General features: G+C 39.4%; 1 protein-coding gene across 1 annotated transcript in view; it reads right to left on the bottom strand.

Annotated features, from left to right (window-relative positions):
* Positions 1 to 16,492, bottom strand: part of LMLN (leishmanolysin like peptidase) — a 68,591-nt gene that overhangs the window by 14,677 nt on the left and 37,422 nt on the right. Inside the window, exons 12-13 of the mRNA XM_060150432.1 lie at positions 12,098 to 12,208; positions 473 to 605 (exon numbers count right to left, since the gene is read on the bottom strand). Of these exons, the coding sequence (XP_060006415.1) occupies positions 473 to 605; positions 12,098 to 12,208 (244 nt within the window). The remainder of the gene's footprint in view (positions 1 to 472; positions 606 to 12,097; positions 12,209 to 16,492) is intronic.

The raw sequence follows: 16,492 nt of genomic DNA, 5'->3' as shown, positions 1-16,492 counted from the left end.
GATATAATTAAAGACGAAGACTTTGGAAATAATTAAAAAGAAAATACAAACAATTTATAAAAAATAGATCAAAATAGGAACTTCCCCAGTGGTCTAGTGGTTAAGACTCCACGCTCCCAATGCAGGGAGCCCGAGTTCGAACCCTGGTCAGATCCCACAAGCCACAACTAAGACCCGGTGCAGACAAATAAAAAATATATATATATATATATATATTTTTAAAATAGATCAAAATAAATATTCTAAATGTCTCTTACCATTACTACAAGACATTGCTAGATATTAATTAATTGCTATCAATTAACACGTTGGTTATAAAGAAATGGAAGAATTCTTTGGTTTTTTCTAACTTACAGAAAACAAATGGGGGCTTATAAATTGAAACACTTAAGAGAATTCACTCTTGTAATTCAAAATGGAGACTTCTTTTTAAAAGGTTGATTCCTGAAACTGTGCCCCAAACAAGTGTTACCTGGTACTCCTGAGGTAAAGGTTTCGGAAACTTCTGCAAATTACACACTGCAACTGCTCTCTGGTCCTGTCTGCAAGTTAACTGCAATGGATTACTTCTGAGCGTGTTACAGTAAGGGCTCAGCATTTGTCTCCTGTATACAAAGATAAAACACCATGGTATCAAACTCTGAAGAAGATATTATAAGTCTATTCTAGAGTTGTCTTTTCCATTACAATTTCAATATGTTTTAATACCTTAAAACTAATTGCTAAACCAGTTGTAAATTATAAACTTACTTTTCAAAGCATAAAGGAAATGCTTAATGTAGGTGTGAGGATTAATGCTAGATATATGACTATTTCACTGTTATTAAATAAGGTCCTATTTATCTCTTTCTCCACTTTTGCCATAAAATGGAGTCCCAAGGTCCCTAACCAGTCTCCCTTCTTCTCTCTACCTTTCAGAGTCTTCTTACGTTTGCTTTATTTATAATGTCTAGGGGTTTTAGTTGTACTTAGAAGGAGGAATAGGAAAGAGTACATCTACATCTTCCCAGAAATGGAAGCGGGACTTGTATTTTTATATTATTTTAAAAAAAAGTTTTCCCGGGGGAGTTCCCTGATGGCCTAGTGGTTAGGATTCTGGGTTTTCACTGCCATGGTCCGGGTTCAATCCCTGGTCGGGGAACTGAGATCCTGCAAGCTGCACATGGCACCATAAAAAAAATTCCCCAGGTGATTGTGATGCATTCAGACTAAGGAAGTATGTTGGGGAATAATATGATGTTGTATCCCGCAGGCTTGCAAGCCTGGTAGATGCCCAGCCTCCAGACTGAAGAAAGAGCGCAGAAACAGTGACAAAGACATCAATGGTTTATTCTTACACATCTGAAACAAAAGCATCCTGGTGTGATACCCCACTGTGCATGGCAGACTGCAGGCGGGACATGGCAGCAATATTCCCTACTCAGGGGAGAAAGGGGCTACCATTTATGGGGGAACTGATGTCAGGTGGGCTCATCAGTTACCAGGGAAGCCAGCAGCTGGGGTGGGGGCAAGCACGTAGGCAGTTACTGATTAAGCCCTATAATTCAGAGAATTGGGTAGTCATGTGAATGAAGCAGGGACTGGTCGAGCAGATGAACAGAGAGCAAGAGGACAGCCATCTTGAGTGGCCTGACCATACACCTTTTATTTGGCATTTTATGATTAATAGAACTTTCAAATAGTATATAATCTCATTATTTCTAAAAGGAACCCCCCAAAGTAGACGTAGTATCTTCATTTTACTGATAAGTAAAAAGTTTGAGACAATTAGCTTGCCCAAGATCATACAGCTGGTGAAGGACAGAGCTGAGACTTCAATCTCTCTCTCCAAGGCCAATACCTTGCTCATCACAGAAGTACCTGGTGATGGGTACTTGTGTTAAAGATGTTATTCTTATCTTTTGTCATCTGGGCTAGGCCTCAAAGCAGTTTAAATCACTCAGAGTTTCTACTAAGGAGTCTGACGTCTGAGTTATAAGCCTGCTGTGAGAAAAGCTGCTCCTAAGCAGTAGCAGGAAGCACTGCAGTTACTTTGGGGACAGCTGGTTAACTCCAGCACTACAACCTGATCTGCCAGTGTAGCTGTTCCCAAATTTTGCTGCACATTAGAATCATCTAGAGAGATTTTTAAAGTCTCCATGCCCACCTTGCACCCCATACCAATTGAATCAGAATGTCTGAAGGCAGGAATCAGGCATTAGTATGACTCATAAAAGGACAAACTGATAATTTGAAATTCATCAAAATTAAAAAACTTCTGCTCCACAAAAACCATATTAAGAGAACTAAAAGTCATACTGGCATAAGACACGAAGAGACATCTCACCAAAGAGGATACGTAGATAGCAAATAAGTACATGAAAAGATGTTCAACATCATTAGCCATTAGGGAAATGCAAATTAAAACCACAATGATATATCACACTACCTTTCAGAATAGCTTAAATAAAAAACGGTGACGGGGGCAGAGTCAAGATGGCGTACTAGGAGGATGCGGAATTTTCGTCTCCTCTCAACTAGGGCACCTACCAGGCTCCCGTGGGGCACCATGGAGACCTAAGGGTATGGGAAGAAACCCCAGTGACTGGGTAGGATGTGGGGCGTGGGGGGAGTGACGGGGGAGGAGAAGTGGAGGTGGGATGGGACTGGCACCCCTGACGGGCGGCTGGGGAAGGGGAAGGGATTCCCACGCCCCAAGGGGGAAACGGGAACCACTGGGAGGGCAGAGGATCAAAAGGGAGCGTGGCCAGGTTTCCCCTGCCCACCTGGACCCCCAGGAACCTGTTGAGAACCCAGGCCTGATCCTCTGCCCACCTAGGCCCCCTCCAGCCACAAGGGTCCTGAGGGAGTGGGAGGGAGGGAAGGGGGAGCAAAAGTAAAGGCTGGACTTACGGGACGGGCAGCCCTGAGGGGTGGATGGGGGAGGGGAAGGAGTTCCTACACCCAGCGGGACCCACCCACAGTTAGGGGTCCAGCCCGATGGTGGACAGCCTGGGGGAGACAGTGGGGGAGGGGTGCAAAGGAACAGAAGGAATGGGGCCAGTGCTTTCCCTGTCCACTTAGGCACCGGGAAGCCTGCTGGGCTCCCAGGCCTAATCCTCTGCCCTTGGAGCGTCCCTCCTGCCACACAGAGCCCAAGCCCTGCCCCTACACCCCCACCCAGGGCCCCACCTCTACACTCGGAGACCCCCTCTGAGACCCCCTCCAACGGCACTGGGCCTAAACCCCACCCACACACCCTCACGCAGGGCCCGACGTCCAAACTCCATAACCCCACACTCCAGAGGTCCTCCTTTCGACGTGCTGCCTCTCCCCTTCTGGGCAGGTCCTAAGCAGAGGCCCCGCCCCATGCTCAAATTTCACCCCCCACCCGCCTAGGTCCTGCCCCACTCTAAACCCCGCCTCTGCCTAAGTTCCACCTCCACCCCCCAGCCTAAATTGTGCCCCCATAGCCAAGGCTTTTTTTTTTTCCTCTTTTAGATTGGGGTTCTGTTTTACCTTGTTGATTCACTGTTGTTGATTCTTTTATATTTTTCCTAATAAAGCTTTTATTTTTCTAATTTTATTTTATTCTTTATACTTTGTTAGTGACCTCTCCTTTTGGCTTGTTGCCCCCCTCCCTTTTTCTTCTTTTTTTTTGCTATGTTTTTATTTTACCTTGTGGCAGTTGTTTCAATTATAGTTTTATTTTTCCTGATGTATTTTTATCTTTCTAATTTTATTTTGTATTTTATTCTTTAATATTGTACTGTTCCTTTTTTCTTTCTTTCTTCCTTTTTTTTTTTTTTTTTTTTTTTTTTTACTGTGCCATGAAGCTTGCGGGATCTTGGTTCCCAGGCCAGAGGTCGGGTGGGAGCTCTGAGTCCAAACTGCTGGACTAACAGAGAACCTCAGACCCCAGGGAATATCAATCAGAGTGAGGCCTCCAGAAGGTCCTCATCTCAGCACCAAGACCCAGCTCTGTCTAACTGCCTGCAAACTCCAGTGCTGAACGTCTCAGGCCAAACAACCAGTAAGACAGGAATAAGCACCACCCATCAAAAAAAAAAGAAACGACAAAAAAAATATGTTACAGACGAAGGAGCAAGGTGAAAACCTACAAGACCAAATAAACGAAGAAGAAATAGGAAACCTACCTGAAAAAGAATTCAGAGTAATGACAGTAAAGATAATCCAAAATCTCAGAAACAGAATGGAGAAAACACAAGAAACATTTATCAAGGATCTAAAAGAACTAAAGAGCAGCAAACAGTGATGAACAACACAATTACCAAAACTACAAATACTCTAGAAGGAATCAGTAACAGAATAACTGAGGCAGAAGAACGGATAAGTGAGCTGGAAGATAAAATGGTGGAAATAACTGCCGGGGAGCAGAATAAAGAAAACAGAATGAAAAGAATTGAGGACAGTCTCAGAGACCTCTGGGACAACATTAAATGCACCAACATTTGAATTATAGGGGTCCCAGAAGAAGAAGAGAAAAAGAAATGGTCTGAGAAAATATTTGAAGAGATTATAGTCAAAAACTTCCCTAACATGGCAAAGAAATAGTCAATCAAGTCCAGGAAGCACAGAGAGTCCCATACAGGATAAATCCAAGGAGAAACATCCAAGACACATATTAACCAAACTATCAAAAATTAAATACAAAGAAAATATATTAAAAGCAGCAAGGGAAAAGCAACAAATAACATACAAGGGAATCCCCATAAGGTTAACAACTGCTTTTTCAGCAGAAACTCTGCAAACCAGAAGGGAGTGGCAGGACATATTTAAAGTGATGAAAGGGAAAAACCTACAACCAAGATTACTCTACCCAGCAAGGATCTCATTCAGATTCGATGGAGAAATTAAAACCTTTACAGATAAGCAAAAGTTAAGAGAATTCAGCACCACCAAACCAGCTTTACAACAAGTGTTAAAGGAACTTCTCTAGGTAGGAAACACAAGAGAAGGAAAAGGCCTACAATAACAAACCCAAAACAGTTAAGAAAATGGTAATAGGAACATACATATCGATAATTACCTTAAATGTAAATGGATTATATGCTCCAATGAAAAAACATAGACTGGCTGAATGGATACAAAAACAAGACCCATATATATGCTGTCTACAAGAGACGCACTTCAGACCTAGGGACACATACAGACTGAAGGTGAGGGGATGGAAAAAGATATTCCATGTAAATGGAAATCAAAAGAAAGCTGGAGTAGCAATACTCATATCAGACAAAATAAACTTTAAAATAAAGACTATTACAAGAGACAAAGAAGGACACTACACAATGATCAAGGGATCAATCCAAGAAGAAGCTATAACAATTGTAAATATTTATGCACCCAACATAGGAGCACCTCAATACATAAGGCAAATGCTAACAGCCATAAAAGGGGAAATCGACAGTAACACAATCATAGTAGGGGACTTTAACACCCCACTTTCACCAATGGACAGATCATCCAAAATGAAAATAAATAAGGAAACACAAACTTTAAATGACACATTAAACAAGATGGATTTAATTGATATTTATAGGACATTGCATCCAAAAACAACAGAATACACTTTCTTCTCAAGTGCACATGGAACATTCTCCAGGACAGATCATATCTTGGGTCACAAATCAAGCCTTGGTAAATTTAAGAAAATTGAAATCATATCAAGTATCTTTTCTGACCACAACAATATGAGACTAGACATCAATTACAGGAAAAAAACTGTAAAATATATAAACACATGGAGGCTAAACAATACACTACTAAATAACCAAGTGATCACTGAAGAAATCAAAGAGGAAATCAAAAAATACCTAGAAACAAATGACAATGAAAACACGACAACCCAAAACCTATGGGATGCAGCAAAAGCAGTTCTAAGAGGGGAGTTTATAACAATACAATCCTACCTTAAGAAACAGGAAACATCTCAAATAAACAACCTAACATTACACCTAAAGCAATTAGAGAAAGAAGAACAAAAAAACCCCAAAGTTAGCAGAAGGAAAGAAATCATAAAGATCAGATCAGAAATAAATGAAAAAGAAATGAAGAAAACGATAGCAAAGATCAACAAAACTAAAAGCTGGTTCTTTGAGAAGATAAACAAAATTGATAAACCATTAGCCAGACTCAGCAAGAAAAAAAGGGGGAAGACTCAAATCAACAGAATTAGAAATGAAAAAGAAGTAACAACTGACACTGCAGAAATACAAAGGATCATGAGAGATTATTAAAAGCATATGCCAATAAAATGGACAACCTGGAAGAAATGGACAAATTCTTAGAAAGGTATAACCTTGTAAGACTGAACCAGGAAGAAATAGAAAATATAAAGAGGCCAATCACAAGCACTGAAATTGAGACTGCGATTAAAAATCTTCCAACAAACAAAAGTCCAGGAACAGATGGCTTCACAGGCAAATTCTATCAAACATTCAGAGAAGAGCTAACACCTATCCTTCTCAAACTCTTCCAAAATATAGCAGAGGGAGGAACAGTACCAAACTCATTCTATGAGGCCACCATCACCCTGATACCAAAACCAGCAAAGATGTCACAAAAAAAGAAAACTACAGGGCTTCCCTGGTGGCGCAGTTGTTGAGAGTCCGCCTGCCGATGCAGGGGACACGGGTTCGTGCCCCGGTCCAGGGGGATCCTGTATGCCGCAGAACGGCTGGGCCTGTGAGCCATGGCTGCTCAGCCTGCGCGTCTGGAGCCTGTGCTCCGCAACGGGAGAGGCCACAGCAGTGAGAGGCCCGCGTACTGCGAAGAAAAAAAAGAAAAGAAAACTACAGGCCAATACATCGATGCAAAAATCCTCAACAAAATACTAGCAAACAGAATCCAACAGTACATTAATAGGATCATACATCATGATCAAGTGGGGTTTATCCCAGCAATGCAAGGACTCTTCAAGATATGCAAATCAATTAATGTGATATACCATATTAACAAATTGAAGGATAAAAACCATATGATCATCTCAATAGATGCAGAAAAAGCTTTTGACAAAATTCAACACCCATTTATGATAAAAAATCTCCAGAAAGTAGGCATAGAGGGAACCTACTTCAACATAATAAAGGCCATATATGACAGACCCACAGCCAACATCGTTGTCAGTGGTGAAAAACTAAAACCATTTCCTCTAAGATCAGGAAAAAGACAAGGTTGCCTACTCTCACCACTATTATTCAACATAGTTTTGGAAGTTTTAGCCACGGCAATCAGAGAAGAAAAAGAAATAAAAGGAATCCAAATCGGAAAAGAAGAAGTAAAACTGTCACTGTTTGCAGATGACAGGATACTATATATAGAGAATCCTAAAGATGCTACCAGAAAACTACTAGAGCTAATCAATGAATTTGGTAGAGTAGAAGGATACAAAATTAATGCACAGAAATCTTTTGCATTCCTATACACTAATGATGAAAAATCTGAGAGAGAAATTAAGGAAACACTCCTATTTACCACTGCAACAAAAAGAATAAAATACCTAGGAATAAACCTACCAAAGGAGACAAAAGACCTGTATGCAGAAAACTATAAGACACTGATGAAAGAAATTAAAGATGATACAAACAGATGGAGAGATATACTATGTGCCTGGATTGTAAGAATCAATATTGTGAAAATGACTCTACTACCCAAAGCAATCTACAGATTCAATGCAATCCCTATCAAACTACCAATGGCATTTTTCACAGAACTAGAATAAAAAATTGCAAAATTTGTATGGAAACACAAAAGACCCCAAATAGCCAAAGCAATCTTGAGAACGAAAAATGGAGCTGGAGGAATCAGGCTCCCTGACTTCAGACTATACTACAAAGCTATAGTAATCAAGACAATATGGTACTGGCACAAAAACAGAAAGATAGATCAATGGAACAGGATAGAAAGCCCAGAGATAACCCCATGCACATATGGTCACCTTATCTTTGATAAAGGAGGCAGGAATGTACAGTGGAGAAAGGACAGCCTCTTCAATAAGTGGTGCTGGGAACCTGGACAGGTACATGTAAAAGTATGAGATTAGATCACTCCCTAACACCATACACAAAAATAAGCTCAAAATGAATTAAAGACCTAAATGTAAGGCCAGAAACTATCAAACTCTTAGAGGAAAACATAGGCAGGACACTATGACATAAATCACAGCAAGATCCTTTTCGACCCACCTCCTAGAGAAATGGAAATAAAAACAAAAATAAACAAATGGGACCTAATGAATCTTCAAAGCTTTTGCACAGCAAAGGAAACCATAAACAAGACCAAAAGACAACCCTCAGAATGGCAGAAAATATTTGCAAATGAAGCAACAGAAAAAGGATTAATCTCCAAAATTTATAAGCAGCTCATGCAGCTTAAAAACAAACAACCCAATCCAAAAATGGGCAGAAGACCTAAATAGACATTTCTCCAAAGAAGATATACAGACTGCCAACAAACACATGAAAGAATGCTCAACATCACTAATCATTAGAGAAATGCAAGTCAAAACTACAATGAGATATCATCTCACACCAGTCAGAATGTCCGTCATCAAAAAATCTAGAAACAATAAATGCTGGAGAGGGTGTGGAGAAAAGGGAACCCTCTGGCACTGTTGGTGGGAATGTAAATTGATACAGCCACAGTGGAGTATGGTATGGAGGTTCCTTAAAAAACTACCAATAGAACTACCATATGACCCAGCAATCCCACTACTGGGCATATACCCTGAGAAAACCATAATTCAAAAAGAGTCATGTACCAAAATGTTCATTGCAGCTCTATTTACAATAGCCCGGAGATGGAAACAACCTAAGTGTCCATCATCGGATGAATGGATAAAGAAGATGTGGCACATATATACAATGGAATATTACTCAGCCATAAAAAGAAATGAAATTGAGCTATTTGTAATGAGGTGGATAGACCTAGAGTCTGTCATACAGAGTGAAGTAAGTCAGAAAGAGAGAGACAAATACCATATGCTAACACATACGTATGGAATTTAAGAAAAAAAAATGTCATGAAGAACCTAGGGGTAAGACAGGAATAAAGACACAGACCTACTAGAGAATGACTTGAGGACATGGGGAGGGGGAAGGGTAAGCTGTGACAAAGCGAGAGAGAGGCATGGACATATATACACTACCAAATGTAAGGTAGATAGCTAGTGGGAAGCAGCCGCATAGCACAGGGAGATCAGCTCGGTGCTTTGTGATCGCCTGGAGGGGTGGGATAGGGAGGGTGGGAGGGAGGGAGACGCAAGAGGGAAGAGATATGGGAACATATGTATATATATAACTGATTCATTTTGTTGTAAAGCAGAAACTAACACACCACTGTAAAGCAATTATACTCCAATAAAGATGTTAAAAAAAAAACAGAAATATAGATCAGTGGAACAAGATAGAAAGCACAGAGATAAACCCACGCACATATGGTCACCTTATTTTTGATAAAGGAGGTAAGAATATACAATGGAGAAAAGACAGTCTCTTCAATAAGTGGTGCTGGGAAAACTGGACAGCTACATGTAAAAGAATGAAATTAGAACACTTCCTAACACCATACACAAAAATAAACTCAAAATGGATTAAAGACCTAAATGTAAGGCCAGACACTGTAAAACTCTTAGAGGAAAACACAGGCAGAACACTCTATGACATAAATCACAGCAAGATCCTTTTTGACCCACCTCCTAGAGAAATGGAAATAAAACCCAAAATAAACAAATGGGACCTAATGAAACTTAAAAGCTTTTGCACAGCAAAGGAAACCATAAACAAGATGAAAGACAACTCTCAGAATGGGAGAAAATATTTGCAAATGAATCAACTGACAAAGGATTAATCTCCAAAATATATAAGCAGCTCATGCAGCTCAATATCCAAAAGCAAACAACCCAATCCAAAAATGGGCAGAAGACCTAAATAGACATTTCTCCAAAGAAGATATACAGATTGCCAACAAACAAGTGAAAAGCTGCTCAACATCACTAATCATTAGAGAAATGCACATCAAAACTACAATGAGGTATCACCTCACACCAGTCAGAATGGCCATCATCAAAAAATCTACAAACAATAAATGCTGGAGAGGGTGTGGAGAAAAGGGAACACTCTTGCACTCTTGGTGGGAATGTAAATTGATACAGCCACTATGGAGAACAATATGGAGGTCCTTAAAAAACTAAAAATAGAACTACCAAATGTCCTAGAAAACCCACTACTGGGCATATACCCTGAGAAAAGCATAATTCAAAAGGAGTCATGTACCACAATGTTCACTGCAGCTCTATTTACAATAGCCAGGACATGGAAGCAACCTAAGTGTCCATCAACAGGTGAATGGATAAAAAGATGTGGCACATATATATAATGGAATATTACTCAAGCCATAAAAAGAAACAAAATTGAGTTATTTGTAGTGAGGTGGACAGACCTAGAGTCTGTCATACAGAGTGAGTCAGAAAGAGAAAAACTAATACCGTATGCTAATACATATATATGGAATCTAAAAAAAAAATGGTTCTGAAGAACCTAGGGGCAGGACAGGAATAAAGACACAGACATAGAGAATGGACTTGAGGACATGGGGAGGGGGAAGGGTAAGCTGGGACGAAGTGAGAGAGCAGCACTGACATATATACACTACCAAATGTAAAACAGATAGCTAGTGGGAAGCAGCCGCATAGCACAGGGAGATCAGCTCAGTGCTTTGTGACCACCTAGAGGGGTAGGATAAGGAGGGTGGGAGGGAGACGCAAGAGGAAGGGAATATGCGGATATATGTATACATATAGCTGATTCACTTTGTTATACAGCAGAAACTAACACAACATTGTAAAGCAATTATACTCCAATAAAGATGTTAAAAAAAAAAAGACAATACCAAATGCTGGTGAGCATGTGGAGAAACTGTTATTCCTCATACATCGCTGGTTGGAATATAAAATGGTATAGCCATTCTGGAAAAGAGTTTGGCAGTTTCTTACAGCACTAAACTTGCAACTACCGTATTACACAGTGATTGCACTCCTAGGCACTTATTTTAGAAAAATGAAGATTTATGTTCACACAAAACCCTGTACACAAAAGTTTATATCAGCTTTATTCACAATAGCCAAAAACTAGAAACAACCCAGATGTCAACATGTGAATGGTTAAACAAACTGTCGTATATCCATATCATGGAATATTATTCTGACATAAAAATGAGCAAAGTTTTTATATACACAACAACTGGGTGAATCCTCAGAAAATTATGCTGAGTGAAAAAAGCCAGTCTTAAAAGGGTATATACTGTTATGAGTCCATTTATATAACATACTTCAAATGACAAAATTACAGAAATGCAGAACAGATCAGCAGTTTCCAGGGGTGGGAGGGAAGTGGGTATGGTTACAAAAGGTCAATAGGAGGGATCCCTGTGGTGATCCAAATATTTTGTATCTGACTGTATCAATGTCAATATCCTGGGTGTGATATGTACTACAGTTTTGCAAGATGTTACCAATCAAGGAAACTGGATAAAGTACACATGAGATCTCTATTTTTTCTACAACTGTATATGAATCTACAATTACCTCAAAAAGTTTAAAAATATATACATTTGTAAATAAATGAGTGCATGTATGTGTGCGTTTCCCCCAAAATTGGAGACTGTATTTTTTAAAAAGCTTGCTAGGTAATTATGAGATGGATCCAGATTAGAGAACCACTATTCAAATGTTGCTTTATGTTTTTGATACTGAATCAATAGTTGCATCTATGTTTATGAGTGCATTCTCTGAAGAAAACAAATAAGAATGCTAGAGTATGCAAAATTTTGCAATATATATATTTATGAATTACAAGGTAAACAGAAATGTTTTATGGCTCTGGCGCTCACACTGTAGATTCTTTTGGTATATGCTTTAAAACAATACTGTGGCTACTTATTATGATATTATCATAAAAAACTGTAGATGGTTTTCTACACATTTTGAAATTGAACTGTTTAGACCACATTTTGAAAATAGGGACACTATAGGCTCTGGATAGAGAACAAAATCAGGAATAAACTGTGTCATCAAAGACATTAGGAGGAAATGCATCCTTACTTTTGTCTCTGCTGATCAATCCAGAATTTACAGCTCCTCCTGACAAAGTCACAGCCCAGTCCTCGGCCCCAGTCTAACTTCTCAGCCATGCTGTAATTAGCTTTATACCAGCTGTGGAAATAATTGAAACAAAGCACTTTATATTACTGTCATTTAAAAAACAACTCCAGCATACCAATTACAAATCTCAACAATAAGCAAACTAGAACCTCAAAAAGGACTTTGGTGACCATCCCCACAGATGAGCATTTATAAACAAAGTCCTTGCTGCACAGGATCACTGCAGCAGGGACTGTGAAATTTTAGTCTTGAGGAAAACATGAGTACTCGAGGGTGCTTTTACATTTGAAAAAAACCAAACCAAACCAAACCGTGTTCCCATTGTAATTTTCAAAGATGATATAAGTCACAGAGGAGAAAATGATTAAGGTGTGAGACAAGGAGAATAAAGGGCAAAGAAACAAAGAGAATGAGAGAAAAAGAGAAGGGAGTAAATTGAAGAAGAAAAGTAGAATTACTAGTTGTCTAGCCTTTACCTAATCTGATCCAGTTGGCCCTAGTTTCTTGCTTCCCTGGCCTTGAATTTGTGATATTCTATCAATATGGCTCCTGCTTGTGACTAAACATTACACCATTATAATAAGACAAATGAATACTATGGCCAATACATTAAAAATGTTCCAATTTCAGAGAAAAACCAGTGATTTATCGATACTTTCCTGGCAAAATTAATCAAAGGCAATGAACTTACTTTTAGTTTTTCTTCTTTATTCTTAATGACAAGATTAGTTTACAAGTTATAAAGCTATACAAAATAGCTTCTTTCATGCTTGTATTATATCTTCTCCCCTTAGAATTACCAAAACAGTAATAAATACACAGGCTCAAAAGTTGAGGGAATGATAAGAATCATCCCCTCCACTCTAGCACTTCCCACAAAATCTAACAACAGCAGAAATATGCAACATAGCATCTTTCAAAACCTTCTCCCCTTTCAAAGAACAGAACACTGAGAGAGAAACTGAAGAAATAAAGCCTGGCACTCCAATACCAAAATGCCTGAAACCTCTCCAGCTACAGTGTAAGTCACCTTAACTAGCTAACTTGGTATCACAGCAGGTCAAGCTGCCCGGATAGTAACAGGTGCCCTCAATCTTGCACACTAGCAAGTATTTTAGCAGTGCCTAGGTAAGGAAGTCTTTCTCCCAAAGGATAAAATATAATGTAATTAGATTCCCTTAGGAATTACCATATCTAGTATAGGTTGATGAGTGCAAAGCATAGTATCAACACTGTCATTAAATCATCTGCTAGGCACTCCAGCTACATTTCTTGAAACCTCCTTCATGTTTTCTTTGCAGTTCTTCCTGTACTATTAGTCAACAGTTATTAAGCACTTCTTATGTGCTAGGCACTTTGCTAAGTGTAGCTAAGGCTACAGCAGTGAATAAACACTTTCTGCCCTTGTGAACAATATAATCTAGTGGGGAAGGCAGATACCAAAAAGAAAATTACAAGTGTGATAAGTAGGACAGGGGTTAAGTACAAGGTGATAATAGGAGCACATTGATAGGGAAACCTAAGCTAGTCTGGGGAATTAGGAAAGGTTTTTCTGAGGAAGCAACTTTAAGCTAAACCTAGAAGGGTGAGCACAAGTTAGCTGAGGGAGCAATTAGAAACAAGATTTCTTGGTGGCATTAGTGGGTTGTGAAATCAATTTAGTGGATCTTAATCAACGTTTCTTTCTCTCTTTTAAAATCAATAGAATACATCTGTAAAAAAAATTACATATTAAAATAAAAGATTAAAAAATAAAATCAATAGAAAAGAGGACTACATTGTAGATAGTAAGGGTAAATATTGTTTCGTGAAACTTTGAATGATTCAGTTTTTGTTGTTTTTAATTAATTAATTTTGGGCTGCACTGGGTCATTCTTGCTACCCGCGGGCTTTCTCTAGTTGTGGTGAGTGGGCGCTACTCTTCATCGTGGTGTGAGGACTTCTCACGGCAGTGGCTTCTCTTGTTGTGGAGCACGGGCTCTAGGCGCGCGGGCTTCAGTAGTTGTGGCGTGCGGGCTTCAGTAGTTGTGGCCTGCGGGCTCAGTAGCTGTGGCTCACGAGCTCTAGAGCACTAGTTGTGGCGCACAGGCTTAGTTGCTCTGCGGCATGTAGGATCTTCCCGGACCAGGGATTGAATCCATGTCCCCTGCATTGGCAGGCAGATTCTCAACCACTGTGCCACCAGGGAAGTCCTGAATGATTCAGTTTTACATGTAATAGCTAATACTTAATTGACCCTTATAATGTGCCAAGTACTCTATTAAGGAGTTTACATGTATCAACTCATTCAAGGCTCATAAAACTCTATGAGGTAGATATCACTTTTTATCCCTATTTTATAGAGGAAAGAACTGAGGCAAGGATACAACTAGTAAATGGCAGAGCTGGGATTTGAATCTAGGGTTCTGGCTTCAATGTTTTTGAGCTTTAAAAAAAAATGGAAATATAATTCACATATCATAAAATTTACCCTCATAACGTGTACAATTCAATGTTTTTAGTATATTCACAAGGTTGTGCAACCATTACCACGATCTAATTTCAGAACATTTTCATCACCCCCAAAAAAACTATGTACCCATTAGCAGTCACTCCTTAGTCCCTGGCAACCACTAGTCTATTGCCTGTCTTTGTAGATTAGCGTATTGTGGACCTTTCATAGAAATGGAGTGTGGTCCTTTGCGTCTGGCTTCTTTCACCTGGCATAATATTTTCAAGGTTCATACATCTCGTAGCATGTATTAGTACTTCATTCCTTTTTTAAAACATTTTTAGAGCAGTTTTAGGTACACAGCAAAACTGAGTGGCCAGTACAGAGTTCCCATACACCCCCTGCCCTGCAACACACATACCCTCCCCCACCATCAATATACTGCAACAGAGTGCTACATTTGTTACAATCAATAAACCTACATTGACACGTCATCATCACCTAAAATCCATAGTTTATATTAGGATTTACTGTTGGTGTTGTACATTCAATGAGTTTGGACAAATGTATGATGACATGTAGCCATCATTATTCTGTAAAGTATCATACAGAATAATTTCATTGCCCTTAAAACCCTCTGTGGTCTGCTTGTTCATCCCTCCTTTCCCTTAACCCCTGGCAAACACTGATCTTTTTACTCACTCCATAGTTTTGCCTTTTCCAGGATGTCGTATAGTTGGAATCATACAGTATGTAGCCTTTTCAGATTGGCTTCTTCCACTTACCAATATGCATTTAAGGTTCCTTCATGTCCTTTTATGGCTCGACAGCTCATTTCTTTTTAGCTCTGAATAATATTCCATTGTCCGGATGTACCACAATTTATTTATCCATTCACATATTGAAGGACAACTTGGTTGCTTCCACCTTTTGGCAATTATGAATAAAGCTGCTATAAACCTCTGTATAGAGGTTTTTTTGTAGGCATAAGTTTTTAATCCGTTTGATTAAATACCAAGTAGCATAATTGCTGGGTTGCTATGGTATGAGTATGTCTGGTTTTGTAAATCAATGCCAAACTATTTTCCGTATCATTTTACATTCCCATCAGCAGTGTATGAGGGTTCCAATTTCCCACATCAATATTTGCCATTGTCTTTTTTTTTTTTCTTTTTTTGGGCTTGCTGCATGGCTTGTAGGATCTCAGTTCCCTCACCAGGGACTGAACCTGCACCCTCAGCAGTGAAAGCGCGGAGTCCTAACCACTGAATTCCCTGCCATTGTCTTTTTTATTATAGCCATCCTAGTGGGTGTGAAGTAGCACTGTGGTTTTCATTTGCATTTCCCCAATGATGCTGAGAATCATTTCATGTGCTTATTAATCATTTGTATATCTTTAGAGAAATATCTATTGAAATCCCTCACCAATTTAATTTATTTATTTATTTGTTTGTTTGTTTGTACGCGGGCCTCTCACTGTTGTGGCCTCTCCCATTGCGGAGCACAGGCTCCAGACGCGCAGGCTCAGCGGCCATGGCTCACGGGCCCAGCCGCCCCACAGCATGTGGGATCTTCCCGGACCGGGGCACGAACCCGTGTCCCCTGCATCGGCAGGTGGACTCTCAACCACTGCACCACCAGGGAAGCCCCCTCACCAATTTTTAAATTGAGTTGTCTTTTTATTTCGAGTTGTAAGAGTTCTTTATATATTCTGGGTACTAGATCCTTATCAGATAGATAATTGGCAAATATTTTCTCCTTTTGTGAGTTCTTTCCACTTTCTTGATAGTGCCCTTTGAAGTACAAGTATTTAATGTTGATGAAGTCCAATTTATCTATTTTTTCTTTGGTTGCTTGTGCTTTTGGTGTCATATCTAAGAAATCACTGCCTAATCTAGTATCAT

This window comes from Lagenorhynchus albirostris, chromosome 5 (assembly GCF_949774975.1).
Source record: "Lagenorhynchus albirostris chromosome 5, mLagAlb1.1, whole genome shotgun sequence".
Classification (NCBI taxonomy): domain Eukaryota; kingdom Metazoa; phylum Chordata; class Mammalia; order Artiodactyla; family Delphinidae; genus Lagenorhynchus; species Lagenorhynchus albirostris.
Note: the sequence above shows the minus strand (reverse complement) of the source record. Positions and strands in the feature narration are given on the sequence as shown.